The sequence below is a fragment of the Acomys minous genome (assembly GCF_964271855.1).
Source record: "Acomys minous genome assembly, chromosome: 3".
Taxonomy (NCBI): Eukaryota; Metazoa; Chordata; class Mammalia; order Rodentia; family Muridae; genus Acomys; species Acomys minous.
Window position 1 is genome coordinate 130,153,581 of NC_140485.1, and position 26,310 is coordinate 130,179,890.

The 26,310-nt window shown below is 44.9% G+C and overlaps 1 protein-coding gene across 2 annotated transcripts in view; it reads right to left on the reverse strand.

Annotated features, from left to right (window-relative positions):
• Positions 1–8,565: 8,565 nt before the first annotated feature.
• Positions 8,566–26,310, reverse strand: part of LOC311595122 (uncharacterized protein) — a 144,825-nt gene continuing 127,080 nt past the window's right edge. For both annotated transcript variants that reach the window (XR_014778317.1, XM_084777515.1), the window contains 2 exons: positions 9,288–9,443; positions 8,566–8,970 (listed from right to left, as the gene is read on the reverse strand). Coding sequence is in view for 1 of the 2 variants with exons in the window: in XM_084777515.1 (XP_084633641.1) it covers positions 8,840–8,970; positions 9,288–9,443 (287 nt within the window). In the remaining variant the exon portion in view is untranslated. The remainder of the gene's footprint in view (positions 8,971–9,287; positions 9,444–26,310) is intronic.

Genomic DNA, 26,310 nt, shown 5'->3' on the forward strand with positions numbered 1-26,310 from the left:
TCAGTGGGAGAGGACCCAGCTCATGGTGGGTGGTGCCATCCCTGGGCTGCTGGTCCTGGGTTCTACAAGGAAGCAGGCTGAGCAAGTCATGGGAAGCAAGCCAGGAAGCAGCACCCCTCCACGGCCTCTGCATCAGCTCCTGCCTCCAGGTTCCTGCCCTGCTTGAGTTCCTGTCCTGGCTTCCTTTGGTAAAGAGGAGCGATGTGTAAATGTAAGCTGAATAAACCCTTTCCTCCCCAACTTGCTTTTTGGTCATGGTATTTTCATCACAGCGATAGAAGCCCTATGGAATTTTAATGCCGCAGTTCAATGGAGCTTACAGAGAGAGAGAGAGGCAAGGAGCGGGTGGGCAGAGACGGGGATCCCAATGCTTGCAGATGGTGGTTACTGTATTCCACTGCACATGATGGACTATTGTGTAAAAGCCTTAGAACCTGGATACTGAGTGAAAGAAAAGCCTAGTTTGGTAAAAACACAATTTATCTAAGGAACACAAGCATCTTCTTAGCAGGTGGTAAGTAGGGAGGTTTTCCTCAATAATGCAGGCAATTGAGTTTGACTGAATGAAATCTGAAACCAAGAGTACTACAAAAAGCAGCTGTGCCACATCTGCACAGCCATCTGTCAGCCAAGGAGAGGCTTTGGAAGAAACGAATACTGCCAACACCTTCATCTTGGCTTCCCAGACTCTGTGCTGAAGACCCTAGTAGGTGCTATTGTGCTGTGGAAGCTCAAGATAATACGCTGGGCTCCGGCAACCTCTCTTGATTTTTTGAGAGGGATGCTGTGTGTTTTTCTTTCTTTTCTTTTCTTTTCTTTTTTCTTTTCTTTTTTTTTTTTTCTCCTCAAGATATTTTTCAAACCAGGGTCTCGCTATGTAGCTTTAGCAGTCCTGCAACACACTCTGTAGACCAGGCTGGCCTTAGACTCGGAGATCTGCCTGTTTCTGCCTCCCTAGTGCTGATATTAAATGCATGCCCCATGACACCTGGCTTCTTGTATGTTTTTCTTAATCATTCTGATTTTAGCCTAAAGTAGTCTTTCTTGTATGAGGATTATCAAGTGCTTTGTTTACTTTTTGTGTGTCTCTTTATCATCAGGTAAGGAGAGTAGGCAGAGGGGCCATGTGTGGAGGTCAGAGGGCAACTTTGTCAGTTCTCCTCTCTCACCTTTACCTGGGTCGCAGGCATCAAACTGAGCTCATCGGGTATGAACAGCAAGTGTCTACCCATTAAACCATCCCCCAGCCCCAATCCACCCACCTGCTTTCTGAGACAGGGTCTCACTGCATAGAGGTCACCCCTGGCATCCTCCTGTCTCTGCTTCCTTTGTACTGAGATTACAAGCACACCATTATGCCCACTTTGGTGATTAGTCTTGTTTGTTTTGTTCCCAAGTGGGTTCTGAGGGTAAACTCTGGTCCCCACACTGACAGGCAAGCACTGAACCAATTGAACTATCTCTCAAGCCCTTAACTACTAACCTATAACTCAGAATAAAAATATGATGCAGCCAGCCACTCCCAGAACCACCTGCCACACTCAAGTGTTATGGCCTCTGGCACACTCTGGGCTCTTTTGGAGTTGGGGCTGGCAACCTAGGCCCCTTTCTCCAAGGAAGGCCTTGTTAGCTCTTAAACAGACCATGCAAGATAGATACAAATGCTCTGTTTTAAAATTTTCTCCTTATCAACGGGTGGGGTTTAGAGAAATGGTTTTTCATTTCTTTTCCTTTAAGTGTATGTTTGGTATGCACACGTGTGCCTTAGAATGCTAGAGGTGTCTTTTCTCTTTTCTCTACCTTATTTTCAGTTTTTAGAATTTATTTTGGGTACATGTATGTGGTCAGAAGACAAGTTCTCTCTACCATGTAGGTAGCAGGGATTGGAATTAAAGGACTCTTGGCTTGGGGCTGTCACCCAGTGAGCCATCTCACCCACCATCTCTGTTTATTTTTCAGGACAAGGTCCCTCTCCAAACCTAGACCTCACTATTTCCACATCCTGGGAGTCCCTGGGATGTTCTGGTCTCTGCCTCCTCACGGCTTAGGTTACAGGACACTGCCATCAGGCTACCTATATGAGTGCTGCAGATAAGACTCAATCCCCCAGCTCCCACACAGCAAGCACTCTACACACTGGGCCACATCCCCGGCCTGTGTTCTTACTTTCAGTAAATAGATTTGAACAGTCTGCCTATCTTAAATGCAAAACGCAGACCCAGGTCCTAGTTTCTGTAAGGAGATTAGAAAAACCCACCTCAAAAAATAGACTCAAAATGCAGCTCATAAAACTCATTGACGCTGAGTGCAGACATGTCTCTGAAAGGCAAAACCAACGGCTAACTGGCCCAGAGCGTTCAAGCTTCCTCACAGCGTTCCCTCTGCAGAATTCCTTTCTGCCTAGGCCAGGCTTGGCTCGCTGCTCTCAAGGCTGCTACTGATTCCCAAAGAAGCCACAGACTCACAGATGTTCGTGGGTCACAGAATCATGGACTGACCACTTGTGCATTTTGGATTTTAACTTGCAAACATGAGGAGTCCCTTTAAAAAAAAAAGTAGAAGAAGAAAAGAAAGAAAGAAAAAGAAACAAAAGGAAGGGAAGAAAAATCACATTGAAGGGGAAAACTCTGAGCTAAGTTTTTCCTTTTGGAATCTTGGCGGGTGAGGTTAGCAATCTTCAATCTGGCTTTCACCAGACACTGTATGTTTTGAGCAGGCATGGAGCCGTCTGTCCGTGGCGGGGCTGCCAAAACATTCAGTACTGACCTGTAACGTGCCTTTAATTGCAGTCCTGAGGAGAGGCAGCCTGCAGGATGGGTCCGCCAGACACAGCACGCCAGCTATGGGGTGGAGCCTGGAGCAGTTGCACAAAACCAGGACATAGACTGATCTACAGAAAAGCTCAGAGTTCAAATCTCACTAGGTCTGTCACCACACATTGTAGTGAATTGGCTTCGCCATGTTTGAAATCAACCAGTGATATCTAAAAGCTGCTTCCACAGTGAGTCTTTGCCATCCTCCAGCCCCCAAAATGCTAAAAGAAGAGATACAGTTCTTCCTAGGCCAGTTAGCTTGCGCTAGAGAACATATTATTGCGTGTAAGTCCAGGTCCATGGGGGGCCCAGTTCCTCATGTCAATAAGGTTGGTACCCAAGACACTGGTCAGTCTACAGAAAGGGAAAAATGAATCCACATGGACAGGCTCATTAACTACCTGTGAGGCAGAGAGGAAGCAAGGAGTTTCCCTCCTGACCTGCCATCTATTGTCCTAATTACTATGCTTTATCCAAGATAAAACACTATGTGGATTTTGATTTTTCTCAATGTCTTTGGGAGGACTTGACCTGGCTGTAAATTCTAGGATTCACCCCTGGTTCACAGCTTTTTAATTTTTTATTTATTACACATATGTATTTATTGTATGCATGCATATGTAAATGTGTGTGAGCAGATGAGGTACCATAGCTCATGTGTGGAAGTCAGAAGACAAACTTTCAGGAGTCATTTCTCTCCTCATCAGTCCTGGGCATTGAACTCAGGGCATCTTGGATGCAAGTGCCTTAACCCTCTGAGACACTTCACCTGCCTTACACCATAACTTGTGTCCTGTGACTTCTTTAAAGTACCTTGACTTACAATCTTGTTAATAGCAACAATAATGGTGAAAAATGGATGTGAATTCAGAGGTTGCACACAAAAGGGGGGGGTTGTTTTTGTTTCTATTTTCATGCCTTTAAATACAAAGTTGTGCCATGAACTCACATTTCCCCTGCCTGAGCCTCCTAAGCAATGACATTAGAGGTGTACACCACCATGTCCGGCTGTCATAGGAAAAGTTTTGATTTAAAAAAAAATAGCAAAGATCTGGCAGTATATTATCCGGTACTCTTGAAGTCCTTATTCTCATTCTCAGATATCACATCATAGCTGTGACGACAGCTGTCATGACAACGGTGAAGATGATGATGAGGAGAACAAGAGGAAGGAAGGAAGGAAGGAAGGAAGGAAGGAAGGAAGGAAGGAAGGGGAGGGAGGTTATAGTGGGGACACTGTGGGCTCCTGCTGCCTTCTGTAGGATATTGATACAATGGACTGGTATTGCCTTGAGCGTGTTGATCCATCCACATCTGGCGTGGACTAAAACTAACACACTACAGCACTGGTTTCCACACACACAGAAGAAAGCTGCGACCCTGACCCCAAACATCCTTAGCATCGTCCTGTTTCTCTCCGACTTAGTCTTCTTCCCACTCAGCACACTATGCTGTGATGGAAGGATACGGACACTCCATGCCAGTACGTATCCCCAAAGGAGACTTGACGGGTCAAGTTTGTGAAACAAGCATGGAAAAATAACAACGTGTTAATTTGGGAAATACCACAATTCTGCGAGTGCTGTGCTGACATATTGGTGGCAGAGTATTAGTGCCATACGTGCTCTGAGGCATACTGGAGTTTCTTTTAAAATTATTTACTTTTGCCAAATCCCAAAGGCTTCAACATTATCTGATGTAGAAACCTTACCTGAGCAAGGTCCACTGATGTCCTGAGGGGTCGGTGTTCTAGAGATGATGCCAGGAGAAGCTTCCTGTCAGATGAGCCCTGCACTACAGTTAACTCACGAAGCCATTGCTTTCCCCTTGCTTCCAGGCTCCAAGCGTCCTTCCTCCTCAAAGGAACCTGTATTTGCAGGTGATGAGCACTTTGATAAATACAAGCTGGGACAAATAACCCTTTGGTGAATAGCTTAGGATCATCTTTCAGTGTCACTCAGTCTCCTAACATTTGTTCTCCTACATCAGGAAGAAAGTGGAAAATCTTTAAAAATCACATTAATTAAATATTTTTTTTATTTCCATATATGTATATAATGTGTTTGGATCTGATCTACCCCCATTCTCTCCTCTACAACTCCTCCCCTATTCTGCCTCCAATTTCCCCTCCCAACCTTCTTATACTCTCTCTCTCTCTCTCTCTCTCTCTCTCTCTCTCTCTCTCTCTCTCCCTCCCCCCCCCCACCCCCGCTCACCCCACCCCATCTCTCCCCCTCTCCCTCACCCTCCTTCTTCCTCCCCTTTCTTCTTCCTCCCCTTTTTCCTCACTCTCCTCTCATACCCACTGAGTCATTAGTTCTGCCTGGACATGCATGAGTATAGGATAATCTACTGGACCACAAGCAGCCTTTCAGGGCCTGCATCCCTGGGGGATGGGTAGACAGGATAGAGGAGGCGTGTAGAAACTGATAATAGCAAAGACCTTTGAAATTACCATGTGGAAACCTACTACTATAGAAACTCCTTCAAAAATAAAGGCATGGTGACACATACCTTTAATCTTAGCACTGGGTGGGGGGAAGCAGAGATAGCTAGATCTCCGAGTTGTACAAAGCAAGTTCCAGGATAGCCAGGACTACAAAGTGAGACCTGGTCTCAATAATAATAAATAAAGTAAATTAGTATAATTTTAAGATTTAATATTTTTATAGGATTTGCATGGTTCAAGTCAATTCACAATGCCCATGCCTATCAGTGTGCCATAGAAATAGAGGCCACCTGCCTGCCTCTCTTCCCTGACCTATGGTTGGTTAAGGAAAGGAAAGGCTGGCAGGGCTAAGCAGATGTCAAGTGGCTCAAATGAGGCAGAGGGAGGGAGGTCAGTGCCTGGCCACTGTGCAGGGCACCTGTGTTGTTCAGCACACTAGGGGGAGCTGTACGCACAACAATATACTCCAGACTCCGAGAGCTTTCCAAGCCTCCGGCTTCTCCCATGTGCACTGACTTCACTCCCCAGAGCCTTGTGGCTCAGAAGAAACTCATGGTCTGTATGAACAAAAACACAGCAACAGACTCCCTTGGTCAATAGAGTGTTAGCATCTCTAAGTCACGTGGCCTGATTTTTTTTTTTTTTGCTTATTTTTTTTCCCCAGAAAACCTTTGTCTTGATATGCCATATACCTGTAGAGAACTGTGTGTGTCCTAAGCGCGCAGCTACATGTATTTCCAGAAGCTGAATACCACTCATATAAAACACCTTTCAGCTCAAGGAAGTTAGACCCTGCCAGCACCCACAACCTTGCAGGGCACCCGCTATCTGCACCCTTTCAGCCTTTGCTACCCTAACTTCAGGTGCCAAGGGTTAGCTTCTCAGTTTGTACTGTACACAGTGGGATCGAATGTTCTGTGTGGGAGATGTAGCTGCACTGTTTTTATTACTGCTATGCTTTTCAGCTTACTATTTTATTTAAAACTAATTTTTACCATATCACCTATCCTGAGCAGGTTGCATAGTCACAACCTGATTGAAATTCTACCATGGTCCTTGAGTGGTGGCTATGCAGTGTCAACCATTATCGCAGCTAGAAACATAAATAGTGCAATGGAAACTCAAGATTATATGAGAACATTGAAACAGCTGTGTTTGAACTAAAACTGGAGTCTCAGATAAACCTCTGTGCGTATGTTTCAAGGTGCACAAAGGTGCTGTGTGTAGGGCTGGTAAATACGGCATCCAAGACCTCAGTAAGGAGACAATTCCTGTGGGATTAGAGCTGCACCTCAGTGGCACAGTTGCGTGACGTGACAGCAGATCTAAAGCAGGAAAGTCACTCTGCCCTTGGTACAGATCTGTGCTATTGCTGTCTGAAAACAGGGGGAAGCCCCCCCCAACCCTCAACGATGGCCTGGAGGAATGCAGAAACACACATACTCAGGAACAGTGGTTTTCAACCTTCCTAATGCTGTGACCCATTAATACAGCACCTCGTGCTGTGGTGACCCCCAACCATAAAATTATTTTGTTGCTACTTCATAACTGTAAATCTGCTACTGTTAAGAACGGTAATATAAATATCTGACCTAGGACATTTGATATGTGACCCCCCAAAGGGGTCATGGCTCACATGTAAGGAAGTGTATATGAATCTAAGTCCACCTCCCCTATTTTTCATGGTTTATAGGAGACAAATAAGATCATACCTGATTGCTAAGGAGTTGGGGGAAATAAGTATTTTTACCCCAAAGGCAACGAGGAACTTTGAACACTTCAGAACAGGGTCATCATCCAAAGGAACTGCTTTTCTATTGTCTGAGTTAATTAGTAGGCGACTTTCCTCCTTTCTCGCCCCCCCCCCCCCCCCCGTATTCTTTTTTCAGGTTCTGTATCCTGAGAGGCTGGTTTCCAAGCAGCGAGCCCCTTGGGCCCTTTACCATCGCCTTTCATCTGGGTTTGCCCAATGGCTGTCACTCAGAAAATGAGACTCTTTGGGTGAACTCTGCCTCCAACTGGCTTAAGGGACAAAGGAGCACAAAGGTGAGCTCGGAGGCATCTTCACTTGTGCCCTGCAGAGTTGAGGAAAGCCAGAAAGTGAAGCTGCCGCATGACTGACTCCCACTAGTGGGAAAGCGCTCCTTGTACAATATACAGTAAAGACATGACGGTGTGAGCCGAACAGCGTAGGCAGAGGACTCTGTGCAGGATGTACTAATGGGATTAACATGACTCCCCTTCATCTTCCATCTCCTGGTCTGGGACGGTGGGCAGGGCTCCTAGCAGCTAGGTTACCTCTGTGGCCATAAGCAACTAGGACAGGAGCCCAATTCCCCACTATTCAACTCCTGAGGGCTAGACACATACCTAATATCTTCTATATGTACCTTAATGTTGGAGAAAAAATAGAGAAGCTTGGCTCTAATTTTCTCTACTCCAAATGCACAGAGTTTCTTTGTTTTGGATTTTTCCCCCCTTAACACATGTCTCTTCTGGCCATCTAACTTCTTTTCTCTTTCACGAATCATCGCTTGACTTCAGGCAGGCATGTCCAGACAGCAAGCGCATTGACTCACAACAACAAAGTAATTTATTTCATCGCTGTAGCAAAGACGAAGGGTCAAAGGTCGATCCTCTCATGGGGTTGCAGAACCATTGGTGGAGCTCACCTAAAAGCAAAGGTGTGACTTTGGGATGCCAAGGGCCAGGCTCAAGCACACTGTAATTAACTGTTCATGGGGTAACAGCCTAAGAAAAGTAGGCGTTCATTAAACACAGCTACGCTCACACACAGTCAGTAACTTGTACACCACCATCTTGCTGGGGCCATTAGAAGGTAGGAGGCTTCCAGAGTTACAAATATATAAGTCACTTAAACCCTGATGATTTAAACATCAAGCCAATGTCTAGGTCTTAGTATATATTCATACAAAGTTTTCAGTGTAATGTGTAGCATTGAACAATACTGAACTAGTAGGGCACGGTGGTGCACACCTGTGGTCCAAGCACTCTGGGATGCAGAGGCAGGCAGATCACTGTGAGCTGGAGGCCAGCCTGATCTGAATCCAGGATAGCCAAGGCTACACAGAGAAACCCTGTCTCATGGGGGGGGGGGGTGCAGTGAAGAGAGAGGGGGGAGGGGGAAGGGAGGAGGAGAGGGTGGGAGGGGGAAAGAAGAAAGAAAGAAAGAAAGAAAGAAAGAAAGAAAGAAAGAAAGAAAGAAAGAAAAAGAAGAAAGAAAGAAGCTAAATTTTAAATTGTTTTTTAATTGTTTTGGAATTTGTAAGTTGAAAAGGCAAAGGTTATATTGGGTTGGATGTCTTAAGAAGCTGAGGTAAAATTTAATTTAGTATAATTGTTGTACAATTGTATAGCACCGTAATGTGTTTGAAAATGTTGTCACGTATGTTCCATCAAACATAGATGTCGTCAGTTTTTCAGATTAGAAAACTACAGCTCAGAGAGTCAAAAAGATGTATACTGTCACAGGGCCACATTTTTAAAAAAAAGCCTGGTTTATCGTTCTTTTGTCTGATTATGCTGCCAATGTACAGGAAATCGTCTCCTTTTGTCCTTAGTCATGGGACATAACTTCCGAGTTCACTAGGAAGCTGGTGGGAGTGCAGCATTTGAACTCTTGGCCTGGGAGCTCAACTGAAACAGCAAGACAGCCAGAGGGAGGCCCGGAGAGTTCAGTCTTCACCCCTGCAACAAAACAAAACTGTAAGAAACAATAACTCCTTATATGGGCTTTTTTAAAAAAGTCCAATTACAGATATCTTGGACTAAGGTCAGTGTTTCAGCTGGGGTGATCTTTTCCTCATCCTCCCGTAGTCTTGAGGAAGTAAAGGGGAAAAAAAAAATCAGCGTGTCTGGATTAAGACAAAAGGTTCACTGAGTGGAAATAAGAAAAAGGTTTCCTCTCCCAGGTCCTTGCAGAGCGATGTGAAATGCCTGGGGTCCGGATGTTGGATGGAGAAGAGGGGAAAGAAACACCAGGACCAACCTCTATCCCACTTTACCTCCTCCCTGTCGGTGATAGTCAGCTGCTTGCTGACTGGTTTCCAGACACCTCATCCTGGTGATGGTCAGGCAAGATAGGAACTCAGTTGTATCTGTATCAGGCTTGTGGGCTGATCCAGGCTGCCAGCTGTCTGTCTGACTAGTCAGAGAGAGGACTAAAAGCAAGCAACAGGCCTGTGAGGACAAAGGTAAGGCCACACTCATGCCTTCCTCCACATAGAGCCGTAGATCCTTGGACCTCACTTCAGGGAGTATGGGTGCAAGTGCTACTAACTCTCTTCTCCTGCTTAAGACAGCATAAAACAAACAAACAAACAAACAAACAAACAAGCTTTAAAAAAAAAGAGAGAGATACTCTTAAGATTATAGGTGGATTTATTTTATTGGCTTGTAACCTGCCTGCCAGAAAGAAAGATACTTTAAAAAGACACTTGTGTCTCTCAGTCAGAGCATTGAAACAATGGACCCCAAAGAAATAGGAATTTCCCCAGGAATCCCATACAGGAAGGAGGAAAGACCCTAGCCAGTCCGGAAGCTTGTCTTCCTGAAAGAGATTCCACACAGTTATAACAACTTGTCAGAGCACCTTGCAGCATGAGCCTGAAGCCCCTGCCCGGACTGTGTGGATGTGTACATCCATTGTCAGGTTTGAAGGAAACTCAACTCCCCAAACCCCCAAAACCAGTCCATAGAGCCAGAAATGAGCTCAGACTGGGCCATAGGACTGCTGGTGCCTAGATGAGTGCCAGCTTTCCTCAGGAATTGTGTTCCCGTCTGCCAAAAGGAATCATTTCCCTTACCTCTGGCAGAAGGACAAATGGCCATCTGCGGTTGCATATCTAAGCCCATGCTGGCCTCCAGGCTCCGTCAGTGTCACAAGTTCCTGTTACACATCTCAGAGTCCACACTAGCATCCCAGCCCTTCTCCCCTCCTTCATAGATAGCCCTGGCCATGTCCGGTCTGCTGGCCATGTTCACTCTACTTTCTCTCTCTGCTCTGGGGTCTTCCAGATGCCTCTGGGTAGTTTTTCATCTCTTATATACAATAAAAACCTTCCCCTTAGCCATACCATGGAGCTGGCACGCTGGCAGCTTTATCTACCCCCCACCCCCATACACCCTTGACTCTGAAATGCCAGGTCTCACTTCAGGGCAGACCCAAGCACTTTGTTGGATCTCTTGTCCCTCTTCCCAATGTGACCGTATTGAATAAATCTTTTTCCTTCCTTCCATTTGTAATTTGGCTCTTTTCATTGGCTTATTGAGATGGCTGGGTGGACCTGACTTGAGGCACTGGCCGTGACCCTGCCCCCCAATACCAGTCTCAAATACTGTGTTCCAGGGCAACCACAGAATTTGTTCATATCACACAGGTGAACACTAATCAGGTGACTCTGAGTTGGGAATGAAGAGCGATTTAGACGGGGCAGAAAGGGAATGATTCCAAAAGAAGGGGAAAAAAGGAAATCTTGGAGATTAAACAAACACATACACACACATACACACACACACACACACACACACACACACACACACACAGAAAAGTAAATATAAATAAGGTGTATTTGTGTTAGGTAGGGTAGGTAAAAGATAAAGCTAGGGCTGGGAAGATGGTCCCAGCAGTTAATAATGCTGTAATATTGATAAATGGGCCTCTATGCAATATGTCTGGTGTAAGGAGACTTACTGCAGAAGGAAGGAGGGGAAAGAAGGAAGTGGGGAAGGGGTGCCTCAGCGGGGTACACACAGAGAGAAGTCTAGAAAGTGAAGAGAGAGTGGGAGGAGGTGGCAGGCGGGGTATATCCTGCGCCCTGGTGCAGATGATGACACAGGACCTGGTCAGGACCCTAAAGGCCCCTGAGGGCAGGCCAGTTGATTGCCTGCACACCAACGTAACAAATAGTGTCTGCGCAGCAAGCAGGAAGACCTAAGTTCAGATCCCAGGACCTACAAAGGAAGTCCATAGTGGATGCATACATGCTTTTAACTCAATGCTGTGGGGGTCAAGACATGGCAGTGGGGGGGGCAGGAATGGTGTGTGTGTGTGTGTGTGTGTGTGTGTGTGTGTGTGTGTGTGTTTCTAGGCCCTCAGCCTTGCTCCAAATTCAGTAAGAAGATGTCTCAGGGAATGAGGCATACATCACACACACACACACACACACACACACACACAATCTCAATATTCTGTAAATAATTGACATAAGGTATTACATACAAGAGAGAGTATGAGGGGTTGTCAAATCCAAAGGAAACTCAAATTCCCCCAAACTCCCCAAAGCAGTCCATACAGCCAGAAGCAAGTTCACCCTGGACCATAGTAGGCTTTCTGGTGGTTAGATAAAAGCCAGCATCCCTCGGGAACTTGTGGAACCGGTTAAGGACTCATTTCCCTTCCCCCTGGCTGAGGACTATGGCTACTGATGGCGCCTCTCAGCATATCAAAGCCCTTGCTGGCCTCCAGGCTCCTTCAGTGTCACAAGGACGGATTACACCTTTCCAAGTCCACACTAGTAAGCATTTCCCACCTCCTCCCCTACTCTAAACCCTCTCCAGGTCACGGGCTTCCCTCTCCCCAGATACTCGGTCTCCTCAGAACCCTGCAATTCCCACCATTCTGTCTCTGTCTGTCTGTCTGTCTGTCTGCCTATCTCTCTGTCTCTGTCTCTCTGTCTCTCCCCCCTCCCCAATAAGAACCTTTCCCTTAACCAGACCACAGCAAACTCATGTCATCTGTTTATACATAGAATTGAAACATAGGAGGCGCTGAGCGATGAGATGAAAGGTAGAAATGATGTGGATACACCGCTGGTGTATGAAATTATCAAAAAAGTAAAAAATTTTAAAACAAAAATAAAGAATTGGCACGAGGGCTGAGAAGATGGTCCAGCAGTTACTAGCATTGGCTGCTTTTCTCAGGACCAGGCTTTGATTCCCAGCATCCACATGACAGATCACAACCATCTGAAATTCCAGTTCCAGGGGATCTGACTCTCTCTTTTCAGTCTCTGCAGGCACCAAGTACATACAGGGTGCACAGACAACAGAGGTGCAGGCAAAATACCCATTCAAGTAAAATTATAAATTAAACTTTAAAAATAAAAGTGTTGGGTTTTTTTTTTTAATGTACAAAACACTTACTGATTCTCAGAACGTATGCAGATAAAAAGCTAAGAAACAAGTTTCTTGTCACTGACAGACAATGGGATTGAGACAGCAAGACACTGCTGTTGGGGCTTTGGGGTGAACGTATTTCATTGCTAGTGGCTGGAACAAGAATGAATGAAACACCTCTACTCGGCTGACGGAACCACACTGGCACAAAAACAAAACAAAACAAACAAAAACAAACAAACAAAACAAAAACAAAACCCAACTGATATGAAAAACCCATGGTAAACACTGATATTCTTTCAAGTTTGAAAACACTACAGAAACTGCTGACATTACAGCCAGTGTTAGATTTTAAAAATCTACAACTGCAGGGTGGTGGTGGCGCACACCTTTAATTCTAGCACTTGGAAATGCAGAGGCAAGTGGCTCTCTATGAGTTCAAGGCCAGCCTGGTCTAAGAGCTAGTTCTAGGACAGCCAAGGCTACACAGTGACACCCTGTCTTGAGAAACAAACAAAAACAAAACCCTATAACCGTCCAACGACATCAGGCATGTCAGAGTAAATGACTCAAGGTCTCAGTGTGAAATCCTGTGATGGTGATAGCAACCTCCAAGAAATGGAAACTCAACTTTTACTTGAACTGGAATAATACATATGAGAGTGTGTTGCCTAAAGAAAACATTAGAGCTGGCCTCCTGAACTGAGTCTTTGCTATTCAACGTGTTTCTCTTGCAAGTCCCCAGAGGCAGAAACAGCCCACTTTCCATGTTACAATGGGCAGGCTGTTCTACCATTGTCATGATAGGCTAAACTCACTAAAATAACATTTAAGTGGCTTCATTTCCCTGTTCAATATGGATCTAGATAGAAATGGATTGGAAGTTGCCATTTTTTATTTGGATGAATTATATTTCAATTAAAAGGACTGTTATTAAGAGGATCACTTAGGGACCAGGGTGATAGCCCAGTTGATGAAGTGCAGTCTGCAAGACTGAGTTTGTCACTTCACACGCGCGCGCGCACACACACACACACACACACACACACACACACAGAGAGAGAGAGAGAGAGAGAGAGAGAGAGAGAGAGAGAGAGAGAGACAGACAGACAGACAGACAGACAGACAGACAGACAGAGAGACAGAGACAGAGATAGACAGACAGACAGAGACAGAGAGAAGGCCAAGTGTGGTGGTACACACTTGTAATCCCACTGTGGGGCTGTGAAGGTAGAGACAGGAAGAACCCTGGGACTCACTTGCTAGCCAGTCTGAACTGCATAGCAAGTCCCAGGCCAGTGAGAAACTCTATCTCAAAAAACAAAGTGGATGACACGTGAAGAATGACACCTGACAACGCCCTACTGCCTACCTACAGACAGAATGAAAGAAAGAAACACTCATTCTGAAATGTCAAGTATTCCTCAAATAATTAAGGCCCAGTGCTCCTTGTGACTACACTGACTTTGAAGAGCACAAATTAACCTGTAGAATACATTCTTTTGTAGAATAGCTCTATCAATTTGCTGAGGTCTTAGCAAAGCTTGGATGCCTTCAGTTGCCCAATTAATGCAGAAATTGCACTCCAGCTCACCAAGTTAGGGGGAAAAAACTATATTCTTCATAACCTTGTAAATGTTTTATCCTGTACATCACATTCATAAGTGAGAGAAGCGATTTTGATTTTTATGATCATCACCACAGTTTGAACAATCCTGGTATTGTCTGTTTCCTCCTGGAGCCAAGACAAGTTCTGCCTCCTCAATAGACTGGATGATCTGAAGGTCTGGGCCAATCATCACTATTGTCTGTTTTTGTGATCTTTCCTCAGTCCTCCACAAGGCCAGACACACACACACACACACACACACACACACACACACACACACACACATGACAATTACAAATGTTGGAGTCAAGAAGCACTGGTAATTTCATGTATTTCAAAACTAGGCTTATACTTCATTCTTGAATTTTCTCAACTATATACTTGATCCATGTGCTAGAAATCAAACTCTTAACTAGTTCAGACCAAACAAACAAACAAACAAAGGGAAAATTGCTAGAAGAGAACAAAAGGCTTCTACAAAATCATAGGAAGAATTGGAGGGTCAAAAGTCAGAAATGTCGTTCAACTAGACTCAAAGGCAGCTGCAGCCAAGAACTCAAAAGCTGCATACATTTCTCTGTGTCCTGTGGGCAAGCAGAAAAATGTCCCCCACAGCCCCAGGTGCTCTTACTTTGTCCCCTTACTTTGGCTCCTTGCTAGTTATAGTCTACACAAATCTTAGGAAAAGACACTGGTGGGTTTGGCTAGAGTCAGGACCCACATCTGAGCCAATTGGACGGCCAGGAAGAAATTCCCATGATCTATGTGATCCTAGAGGCAGGTAAGTAGCCATACCCAGCATCCCTCAACATCCCAATTTTTTAGATAGCCTTTTGATAGCTCTGTCCTCTATTTTGAAGCTTGTCATAAGTACAACTACTTCAGCAAGAATAAACTAGAGAAAAATACAGTTAAATGGGAAAAAATAACAAAATTCATAGAAAAATTAAATCATCTATATTCTCACTGACATTACCCAGCATTCACATTATAGTTTATATCTTTCTAATTTTTTTTTCTACCTACATATATCCTTTCCTGGGGGATGTCATTGAGGTTGGAGTAAATATATAATTCTACATATTTAAAAATATATGCTTAATATAATTTTGTTCTTATAAATCCTGTTAGCTTAGTGGATCTATGCATATCAGAAGACATATGACTTCTCGAATTTACATTCCACACCCTATAGGTATAAGCATATAGTGTGCATTTCTCCTAAGAAAGGGCTTGTATCATCACCATACTCTCAAAGAGGTCTGATATCCAAGAAACAGTGCCATGCAGATTTTAGAGCACATTCAGATAAATTACCATAGATTCATTGGGCCTGAGCATTAATATGCTCAACTACTGTCAAGCTCATGACATAGGCAGATTATAACCTGTGAGTGCATGAATCCAAACCACAATTGTTCAGGCCAGACCTTCCCCCTATGGAGGAGTCTTGCTGGTGCCAGCCTGCAGTCACAACAAAGCTCTCTCAACCTCTCAGGATGACTAACTCCTCTTGTGAACCTGTTAAAGCAGCTTGTTTTAATGACCTGTGGGTGTTCACCATTGGAGGTGTCTGTTAGGTGGGGAGGTGGGGGCAGTGGGACATTCAAAGAGCTTAGAAGAGGAAAGGCTGGAGCTGGGCACCTGGCTTGGATATGGATGACAATGATTTCAAGGCCTCCTTAGAGTTGACCAAACCAGTTTGGCCTAAAGCTACTCCCCACCTCAAACACCAGAATCCCTGGGCACTGGCAGAGCTTGGAACAGTGATATCCAAGCAAAGGCATTCAACATAATCCAATCCCGAGTATGGATGTTTTTTTTTTTCCTGACTAGGTAACAATATCTGCCATATAAATTAAATACCAACAGTTACTGAAGGCATAGTCAGTCTACCAATGTCCTACTCCACAGTCCTCTTTGAGTCTGCTCTGGCTGAACCGTTTGGTAGTAACCAACTGTCCTTTTCACTTTGTGTGTAGCTCAGCTTGCGCCTCAGGCTCATGGATGTCACAGTCGCTGTCCCCTATGCATACACTTTAATCTTAACTATTAATGTCCAGTCCCATTCTGGCATTCCCCTCGGAAGGCTTTTCACACTGAACAGAGAACAATGGCTCACAGCGGCCTTAGAGCTGCTCTCTGGTTTAGCCCAGGAGACCAGACTAACGTTGAATACCTCCACCTACCACCTTCATGGCATCCCCAGTCCTCAGAGCACTTCCTAACCTCCCTGTGTGTCCTGTCACCTGGCATTTAAAATGCATCCATTCATTCTGGCCCGTTCCCTGGCTAACCGAGGTGCTCAGAGTACTCAGAAATGAAGTGTTCCATTGCTTCATTCTAAACAGCCTTGAAAGCGTCTCAAACATAAAGTCACCTTCTGGCCCTTGTTTGTCCCCATCGGTGTCCATGCAAACGTGGTGCTCACAGCAAAGGGGACAAGAATATATAATTCATTCTAAGCCAACTATGACTGACCGTGACCTGAGAAGACAGACTCAGGTTGGCCTGAACAACATGTACTACAGTGAAGGCGGTTACATGAGCTCCTGTAGTTACAGAACAAAAGAAAGTCATAAATCAAGCTGTTTTCCAAATACATTGGTGGGAACACCCAGCAAGCAGCAGATTATAACGTGGTGGGGAAAACTCTTTTATAGGTTTTAGGTGCTGTCTGATGATATTCTAAGCTTGGGGTTTAGGGAAAATAGTGGTAACTAAGCTACCACATTCCAAAGGTTTGGCCTGATAGCTGAAAAGGCGTTAATTCATACTCAGAGGCAACACATGGCTATGAAAGAAGCTGAAATTAGCCGTGATAACTTGCCTGTAGCTTTACAGAGTTCCATGTAGTCAAGCAGCCTTGTAAAACCTCTAACATTAGGTGAGGCTTCTTTTCTTTTTTTTTTCTTTTTTCTTTCCTGGAAAATTCAGCTCAAAACACAATGATGAATAGAAAATACATATTTGCTGAATAGACTCTTTGGTACTTAGAAAGCAGGGGGCCCTAGCAAGCAAAACCCTCCAGCAGAGACAAGTAGGAACTGTACAGGCCATGTTATACCGACTCCCCCCAACTCCATCTCGATTTTGAAGCTCTCTGCAGCATTGATTTCTCATTTTCTAGCATGTACAATTTCAACAACTTTCTTTTGGGTTGTTAAAAGTAATTCTGAAATCCTGTTGGTAAAGGGCTCTGGGTTTGTTTGTTTTTTCAAAGAAAGTAGCCCTATGTCAAATAAGAGTACATTAGCAAAAATAGTTTTGGGTTCTGATAAATCTATAATGAACAAGTTTGCCTTCTGTGACTGAATTAGGCAATTATTCTAGGTAGTAATTAGGCTTTCATTAAGCCAAACACACTTGAAAAGATAGTTGCAAGAGTTAATTTATTTTTTATTTTATTTTATCATTTATATAATTTATTATATTTTGATATAATATTAATATTCTATATAATAGCTTTTCATAACAATTTTCAGAGATTACTGGTATACCATATACATAGTAATAATAAATAAACAACACAAATAGTTTGTGTTTGAGTGATCACATGTTAGTGCATATGTGTGTGAGTGCATATGCATGTAGAAGCCAGAAACCAATGTCAGGTGTCTTTATGGCCATTCTATACCTTATACGTTGAACAAGAGCTCACCAGTTCGGCTATTGTAATGAACTAGCTTACTTGAGGATCTCATCTTCATCTTCTGAGTGTTGGGATTACAGGCAGACCTCCACACCCACCCAACATTAGCACAGATGCTAGAGATCTAAACACTAGTCCTCATGCTCACATGGCAAGTAGGCCATCTCCCTAGCTCTCATTTAGAATTTTTAAAGTCAAGAATATAACAATAGAAACTATCATCTTGAGTGAGGTAACCCAAACCCAAAAAGACACGCATGGTATATACTTACTTATAAGTAGATATTAGCCCAACATAGATGTTCTCTGAGAGACTCCACCCAGCGGGGGATTGGAACACATGCTGTGACTCACTGCTAGACTCTGGGTGGACTGGGGATGGAAGAATAGGGGATGGAAGGATCCAGAGGGTTCAGAGCTCCACAAAGAGACCACCAAGGTGGGCAGATCTGGACCCAGGGGGGCACTGCACAAACTGTTGTACCAACCAAGGTCAATGCATGCCGAAAACCTGGGCCCCCTGTTCAGATCTGGCCAAAGGACAGATCATTCTCCACAGCTGTGTGGAGAGCAGGGGACTGCCTCTGACATGAACTCTGGTGCCCACCTGCCCCGATTTGATCACTTTTCCCTGGTGGGAAGGCCCAGCGGGCACACAGAGTAAGGGGAAGCGGGCTATCTGGATGAGACCTGATAAGCTGTGGTCATATGGTGGGGGATAAGGTCCTCTTCTGTCATAGGTCTAGGGGAGGGGAATAGGGTGAAAGAGGGAGGGAGGGGGGAACAGGAAGATACAAGTGAGGGGATAACAATCAGGATGTAATATGAATAAATTATAATAAATTAAAAGAAAAGAATATAACAATACCGGAAGAGTGGCTGCATGACTCTTATGCTTCTCTTCTCCCTTTTGGAGACTGAAAAAAATAAACACACACCCTGGACAGAACTTTGTGGCATCTGTAGTAATGACCAGAGAGTCTACCAAGGGGTGTACAGGCTCCTGCTAAGTCATCGGCAGTAACATGGAGTCTCGAGCGCTGTTCTGCATTAAATGTGCTTCTCTATAAGGGCAAGGCATCCACATGTCAGACAGAGTTTCACTTACTGCTACCCAAGTCTCTTCTTACCTGTTTCAGGGTCCCATCTATTTCTAGACAATGGGAATAGATAAACAGAGAAAAGCAAGTAAGGAGAAGCCCCAGCTGGCCGGATGTGATGCTTTAACCCGCTAAGGTAACAGTGCCTTTTAGACAACACTTGCATAGGGAAAAAGCAAACCCAAGTAAAGTCCTTCCCATAAAGAAAAAGAAAAAGGATAAGAAAGGGTGCCAGTCTTGACTTGGAAGCCAAAAACCTCCAAACTCTTAATCCAGTACTTTGCTTTGTCCTCAGGGAACACCCAGTCAGCAGGTGTTGTGAATTTCCAAGATGCGTCCAGTTGTGTGGAAGAAGACCAGATTACTTAGCTAATGAGAGGCACTCACTTTTCAAGGATAACAGGGAAGATGCAGAGAAGTGACAGGACCTGGGAGGTAGCTCAGACAGTGATGCTCCAGGGTGTGAGTTCAAATCCCGCCCCCAGAGCCTCATAAAATGCCAGACATGGAATTGGAGAGCTGACTCGGCTGCTATGAACCTGTAGCAGGGGTCCTGCTTGATACCCAGGGTCCACACAGGGGCAACTCACAACTGCCCACAACTCCAGCTCCAGGGGATCTAACGCCCTCTCTCCAGGACTCTGGGGGCACCTGCACCCATCTACACATAGTGGCACATATGCACAGAATTTTAAAATAATAAATAAAAAGTAGATATGTTTAAAGCCAGGTGAATACAAGGGGAGTAAAGACACTGTCAATATGACAAGTCTATACTATAGTCAAGGGTAAGTTTTTTTTAATAATAACTATGAGAGAGAGAGAGAGAGAGAGAGAGAGAGAGAGAGAGAGAGAGAGAGGGAGAGAGAGAGAACAGCCAGTAGCATCTGGAAAAGTCCAGAGCAGAGAGAGAAAAAAGTAGCCTGACTGTGGCCAGCAGACTGGACATGGCAAGGATTATCTGGGTGACAGGGGAAAAAAAGCAAGGGATAGAGAACAAGAGAAGAGTGAGAAGAGTGGGGTCCTAAATAGTGACCCTAGCTGGGTTACCAGAAGGGTGAGCAGCTGGGAGGAGGGCAGGGCTGGGAGTCTGGGGCAGGGGTTCTGAAGTCTTTAACAAGTCCTTATGAGTAGGGACCGAGGGAGCCTGGAGGCCAGCCCGGACCTTGGTGTGCTCATAGGCCCCGCAGGAACATATTAACCGCACAGTCCCATGTCCCTTTTGCCAGAGGTAAGGGAAATGACTCCTTTTGATAGATAGGAACCTGCGTCACAAGGTCCTGAGGGGTGCTGGCTTGTATCCAAGCACCAGAATTCCTTCTATAGTTCAGGTCAAGCTCATTTCTGGATATTTGGAGTGACTCTTGGGGTTTGGGGAGTTGAGTTTCCTTTTGGACCTGACATCAGGCACCGTGGCACATGTTTATAACCCCGTGGTGGGGAGGTAGAAACATGAATATCTTTGGGACTTGTTCGCTGGCCATCTAGTCTCTCCTGAGCCCCAGAGCAGGGAGAACCCTACCTTAGGAAGAAAAGAAAGGGAATGCAAAGGTGATCGCCACCATGCCTGCCAACCTGGCTTTGATTCCCAGAACCCACGGTGGAAGAAGAGAACTGACTCCCCAAAAGTTGCCCTTTGACCTCAACAAGCTCCATGGCACAGGGATGTGCCCTACTATACATGGATATACACAATAATAATGAATAAAATCTGAACTTGAAAATGTGCCTAGCACTTGAGGAACAATATTCTGTTATCCCCCTGGCCTCCACATACAGGCATATCTCTCTCTCACACACACACACACACACACACACACACACACCACATATATACACACATCACATACCATACACATACCACACACAGCATAAACACACCACACACTCCACACACACACACCATACATACACAGAGACACACATACACACCATATTACACACATACAACATACCAAACACTCCACACCTACCACATACATACATGTACCACACATATCACACACACTCACCCCGACCCCCACACCATACATATACACCCCGTGATACTAGCTGGCCATCTCTGGAAAATCATCACTAGCAGGTCACAACACTCCAAGAACATTTTATTTAAATATCTTAAAAATCTAAAAGGAAAAAAAAAAACGGTGAAGAGGGAAAAGCATGCACCAAGGGAGGCTTCCAGTGAGAGAACCAGGCAGGTAGGTCTCATAAATGAGACGTCCCTCTGCTCTGTGGTGCCTGGGATGATTTACTGAGGCCATAAAGGAAATTAAAAGGCCCTAAGCGAGAGACACTGCGCACGCCTGGGAGGGGCATGATGCACGGCACGCAAAGCTGTGCTTGGACACAGAGCTGAGGGAGCACAGCTGGCGCTGCCTTAGGCCAGGGGTGACTGGTGCTGGCCTTCTCAAGAATTAGGGAGTCAGATAAGGTCTTCAAAAACCTCGGAGACATGCAGAATATGGCATTTAAAGAGGTTTTTATTATTTTAAAGAATCATTGATGGTGAGACAGGTTAACTCCTGGCAGCACCCAAACCTACCTCAAAGATGTGATGAGCAACAAAGAACCTCCTTATAGAGATGGCTTCAAAAGCGGCAAACCAGCCACTGGGCCAAATGTCCTTGTTTCTGCCATAGACAGAATTCTGCCTAAAAACGGACAAACTTGGATGCAGGCAGAATCGATGGCCAAACTCTGCCAAGATAGGGTACAAGTCCTCAGTAGTTCCTGCCTCACAAATATGTCTGTCAGATATATTGGGCCAGAAGGCTGAGGAAGATGCTCCAGCGTTATAGAGAGTTTTGGGTGACTGTTTGGGCAGCAAATTGTGTCTGTCTCTTCTCTTTCATCTTCTCATTTGGGAAGCTGCTAAGCTACACTCTCTGTATACTCAGGTAATTAATTTTATTCCTTCTCAAGTATCTGATAGGGTTGAAGACCAGATAATTTAGTTTTACAATTAAGTTTAGTTGTTTAGGGCTTAAGATGTTTTTAGGTCTAGATAGATGTTTTAACTTGATAATGATGAGATGTGATAGATATTGATTTACATTCAGAATTTTAGATGCACCAAGATAGGAAAGATGTTTTCTTCAAGGCTGCCAAATACATATAGCCAAAACATTATGAATATAACATTTATATAATTCCTGATTGTTTCATGGTTCTTCTTCCTCTAGATAGTTTATTGTTTATATGTGTAATAATATAAATGTATATGTAAAAATATAAAAAATAAATTTAAAAAAATTTTAATTAAAAATAAAAGTATTAAGGAGTCTTACAGCTGGTAGGCACAATTGAATGACATTACCAATTGCAGCTTCCTGCCATTTGCGTGGCTTCATTTTGATTTAGGAGGCCCGAGGCACTCCCAGCTGAGTACACTGTACTCAGTAAAACTAGAAGAGATATATCTGAGCTTCACCTTTGGGAGAAAAATCACCACAGATAAAGTAAATAAAGATATTCCAGAGGAATACTAACCGATTAGCACATTCTTTCAATTCAAGAATCCAGAATTCAACTTCAACACTCAGCACACCCAAGCAGAGGGGTGAAGGAGAAAGAGTGTTCGGGTTAGGAGGGGACACCTTCACTATGAAACCTCTGACAGCCTTACCTGACGTTTCCCACCAAACTGAACCGAAATGTACCGCATCGAGTTGTGAACTCTAAGTCAGAATTCTGGTATGTGCCTTAGTGTGGGTTTTATTGCTCCGAAGAGACAGCATGGCGGCGGCAACTCTTAGAAAACACGTGGTTGGGGCTGGCTTAGAGTTTCAGAGGGTTAGTCCGCTATCATCACGCTGGGAAGCGTGGCAGCATGCAGGCAGCCATGGTGCTGGAGAAGGAGCTGAGAGCTCTATGCCTTCAGAGGAAAGCAGCAGGAGGAGACTGTGTGCCACACTGGGCGTGGCTTGAACATACGCAGCCTTACTCAACCCCTCCTCCGCAGTGACGCACTTCCTTTAACAAGGCCACAACTCCTAACAGTGCCACTCTCCATGGTCTTCAAACTCAAGAATCCATAGGGGGCCATACCCATTTAAAGCACCACAGCATGTTAGCTGTGCTCCCCTTAACCTGTGAGGAGACGGTGCCTATAGAGCAGACGCCAAACTCTAGGACTGATGGACTGAGAAAAAAAACAAATCTTAATGGAGGGGAAAGGGCATATGCTCAAAGTACATTACATATGTGTATGAAAATTACCTAATGTGACCCATTATAATAAATTAATTTTAAAAATATTAATGAAAACAGGAAATATATATATACATATATATATAATTATTTTTTTTTAGCCCTAGTCAAGTAAAAGGGGAATTAAAAGGAGAAAGAGGAGGAGGAGGGATGACGAGGAAGGTGAGAGAGAAGAACTAGCAATCATTACCATGATTTTGAGAAAAGAGGGAACCATTTAATACCCCGGCTAAACATAATCCCTCAGAATAAGAAGAGATAAGATGAATTCCCATCTGTGGGCAAAGTCGCTTGTTGTCATTTTCTCCAAGGCAGGCATTGACGAACCCCTGCCTGGCACAGTAAAGGGTAAGGGCTTTAGGGAAACACAAGTTTTAATACCAGCTCCACCACCCCTTAGCTACGACAGGTTCCTTCAAGTCCCAAAGACTTAGGGCTTTTGTGGAGTTTCCTTGAAGGGTAACTAGGAGGAGAAAACAATCCAGGCGCGTGGGGCTTAGTGCGCATGCGCTGTTTCCTTATGGGACTATGGTTTGGTTCTTCTTTACCTTAAGGTCCAAGGGTGTCTATGGGAATGGACTGGTGATATTGACGACAGAGGGAAGGTCGTTTCAACACTACCGCCTCCAAAACAAAAGGCTGCCCCCTTTTTTTCAATCACAAACCCTCCTCGGGCCCCGTGAAGTGTCGTGGAATCTTGCCTTCTTTCAGTTAAAAAGTCTCTCACACAAGCCTGGCCTTACCCAACTAAAGAGCCCGGTTAAGTGGAAGAGGACCTCGGGGTTCTGCCCATCCTGGAATTCTCTAGGGATAGTGCTGGAAGCCCAATGAAACTGCCAGGAGACCTGTCGTTTTGATTTAAGATGAAATTGATTTGTTTGTCGGCCACAAAGACAGATGGAGTAAGTGTTGCCAAAAAAACAGCCCAGAATATTTGGCCACAACTGGCTCTTATGTAGCACAGACCTTTTTAGTTCAAGATTTATGTCGGAGTGCAACGTGCGACTGTAAAACGTAAAGAGTTAGGGTCGAGCCCACTCCTGTCTGCCTCCCTCCTGCAGGCTGATGATGTACAGCTCTTTGAGGAGAGGCCGAAGACTCTGATGCTCAGCTAGAGACGGAATGATTTAATCTCCCGCCCGAGACCTTCGGAAACACCACTCCAAATGTCAATTTACCCGGATTTAGGTTTGAACCCTGGATCCACCTCATTGGAAAAGAAAGTGAAGGCCTAAGAACAGAGGGTCTTCTTCGGGGTGGGGGTGGGGGGCTTTAAGGAGCATCCTGGACTGTCTGTCAGCAAACTTAGACTCTGTGGTTTTACTGTTCGTAGGTCTATGACTCAGTTTCCCACTGGGAATGACAATTAAGTTTACTCTTTTCTCTCTGACAAGACTTTGGTAAAGATCAAAGAAATCTATAAATTTGAAAAGTTCACAGCTCTTGTGAAATGTGGGATATAAGTTCAATTACAGTGTTTTTAAAAGGATTTCACTGGTTTTTGTTTGTTTTTGTTTTTAAGACAGAGTATCATTATATTATTGTGTATACCATATGGAACTCACTATGTAGCCCAGCCTAGCATCACAACACTCACAAAGATCCACCTCCCTCTGCGTACTGAGGGCTGGAATTACAGGTGTGTGCCCGCATGCCCAGCAGTTTATTCTTTCTTTAAAGGTCTAAATTTTCAATCAAAACAGTAAGTGAAATGAAGGCTTGCTCAGGTCTTTGAGAACTCACTGAGCGCTTGCCTTTCAGCGCTTGACATCCCCAGATCTTGCACAGGCTCATACAGGCTCTCTGGCCTGCAGAGAATTAGGCAACCCAGACTCCAGCTTCCCCCTAAATGCAATTCTAGCCTGTGGGACCTTCACACCCTTGGGATATATCCTCTATATCTCCTGTGGCCTCTTCGTCCCCTTCTCTATCTTCTTAGAAACATCTTCCATTCCTCAGCTGTTGCTCCTGACTGATACTTGAAGCTGTCACCCAACCGAAGCAGGCTATCCCAGGCACTTTTTCCCCCCTAAACAAAAAAGAGATGTTTCCTTAAGGGGGGCTTGGGTGACAGCTGTTAAGGTAATACCTCAGGTATAAGATACTGTCACCAACTGTGAGTCGAAGAAGCCAGTGGATCTCAAAATGTGCCTTTATTCAACACGCCAGCGGCAGCAGCAACTGTATTACCTGGCAGCTTGTTAGGGACACAAGTGCAGAGGCCACAGTGCTGAGTCAGTACTCCAGCAAACCACATTCTAACCCAGGTCTCCAGGAGAGTCCAGGGCCGCGGAAGTGTGAGGATGGCTGAACCTTCAAGGGACAAAGCAGTGTGCTTACTTGGCTACCTCAGACACTCCTGACAGGCAGCAAAAGCTTTATGATGGGAAGGACAAAGCAAAATGAAGTGCAAGTTCTGCCTATGTTGCTTAAGCCTGGAATTTTAGAGTGGGCTAACGTGCGCGGGCTTAGCCTGTATTTCTAACGATGCCGAAGAGGAAATAGAGACTGCAACCTAACCAGCGTGCAGAGGAGTGGAGCTGGCCCACAGCCCAGTTTTCAGGCCTCCAGGTGCTGTTGGGGTATGGGGGGTCCCCCCTCCTGCCCCACACCCACTCTGAGGTGGAGGGAGGGTGATTAATGGGTGCATTTCATGATTTAGGCCTGCTGCCGCCGCTGTTTACAGGGCTCACAGGGAGAACCCAGTGTGGGCTGGAGAAATGGAGGATTTGTGCTGGGCCCCTTTACAAAACAAAACAAAAAAAAGGACTTGATAAGCAAAGATTTATGGGTTTTTTTTTCTCCTCTTTTCTATTTTTGGTAACATTCCACAACACGAGGGAGAAAGGTGGATAGCAAGTTCTTTAGATAGCGGACACAGATTATATTTGCCTGAACATGGAAGCCAGATCTCACCAGCCAACCTAGGTTTAGAGGGACATCCCATATCTCATGGGGAATTGTGACTGAGTGGGCTCTTGGGTCCCTCTGTGAGTGGCCTTAGCAGGTACCTGGTCCTGTCTGGCCTAGGTGTGTTCTTCCAAATGAGAAGGAGAGTGTCCGCCTCGTGATTTACCTTGTCCTGCCCTTGGCTTTCTTGGCCTTCTTTCTTGGGCTCGCCTAGTGCTCTTCTGTCTGTCCTTCTAGCTCATTGGTCCTAGCAGCAGCAGCAGCAGCCACCGCTGGCGTCGCTGTGCTCTTTGCCTGCTCATTTGCATTAAAGGTTCCCCCCACCCACACTGTGTGTCACCATCAGCCAAAGGCCCTCTGAGTAGTCATAGCCTTGAACTTGGACGGGTGGTGTGGATGAAGCGAGTGGGAGGTGTAAAAAAAAAAAA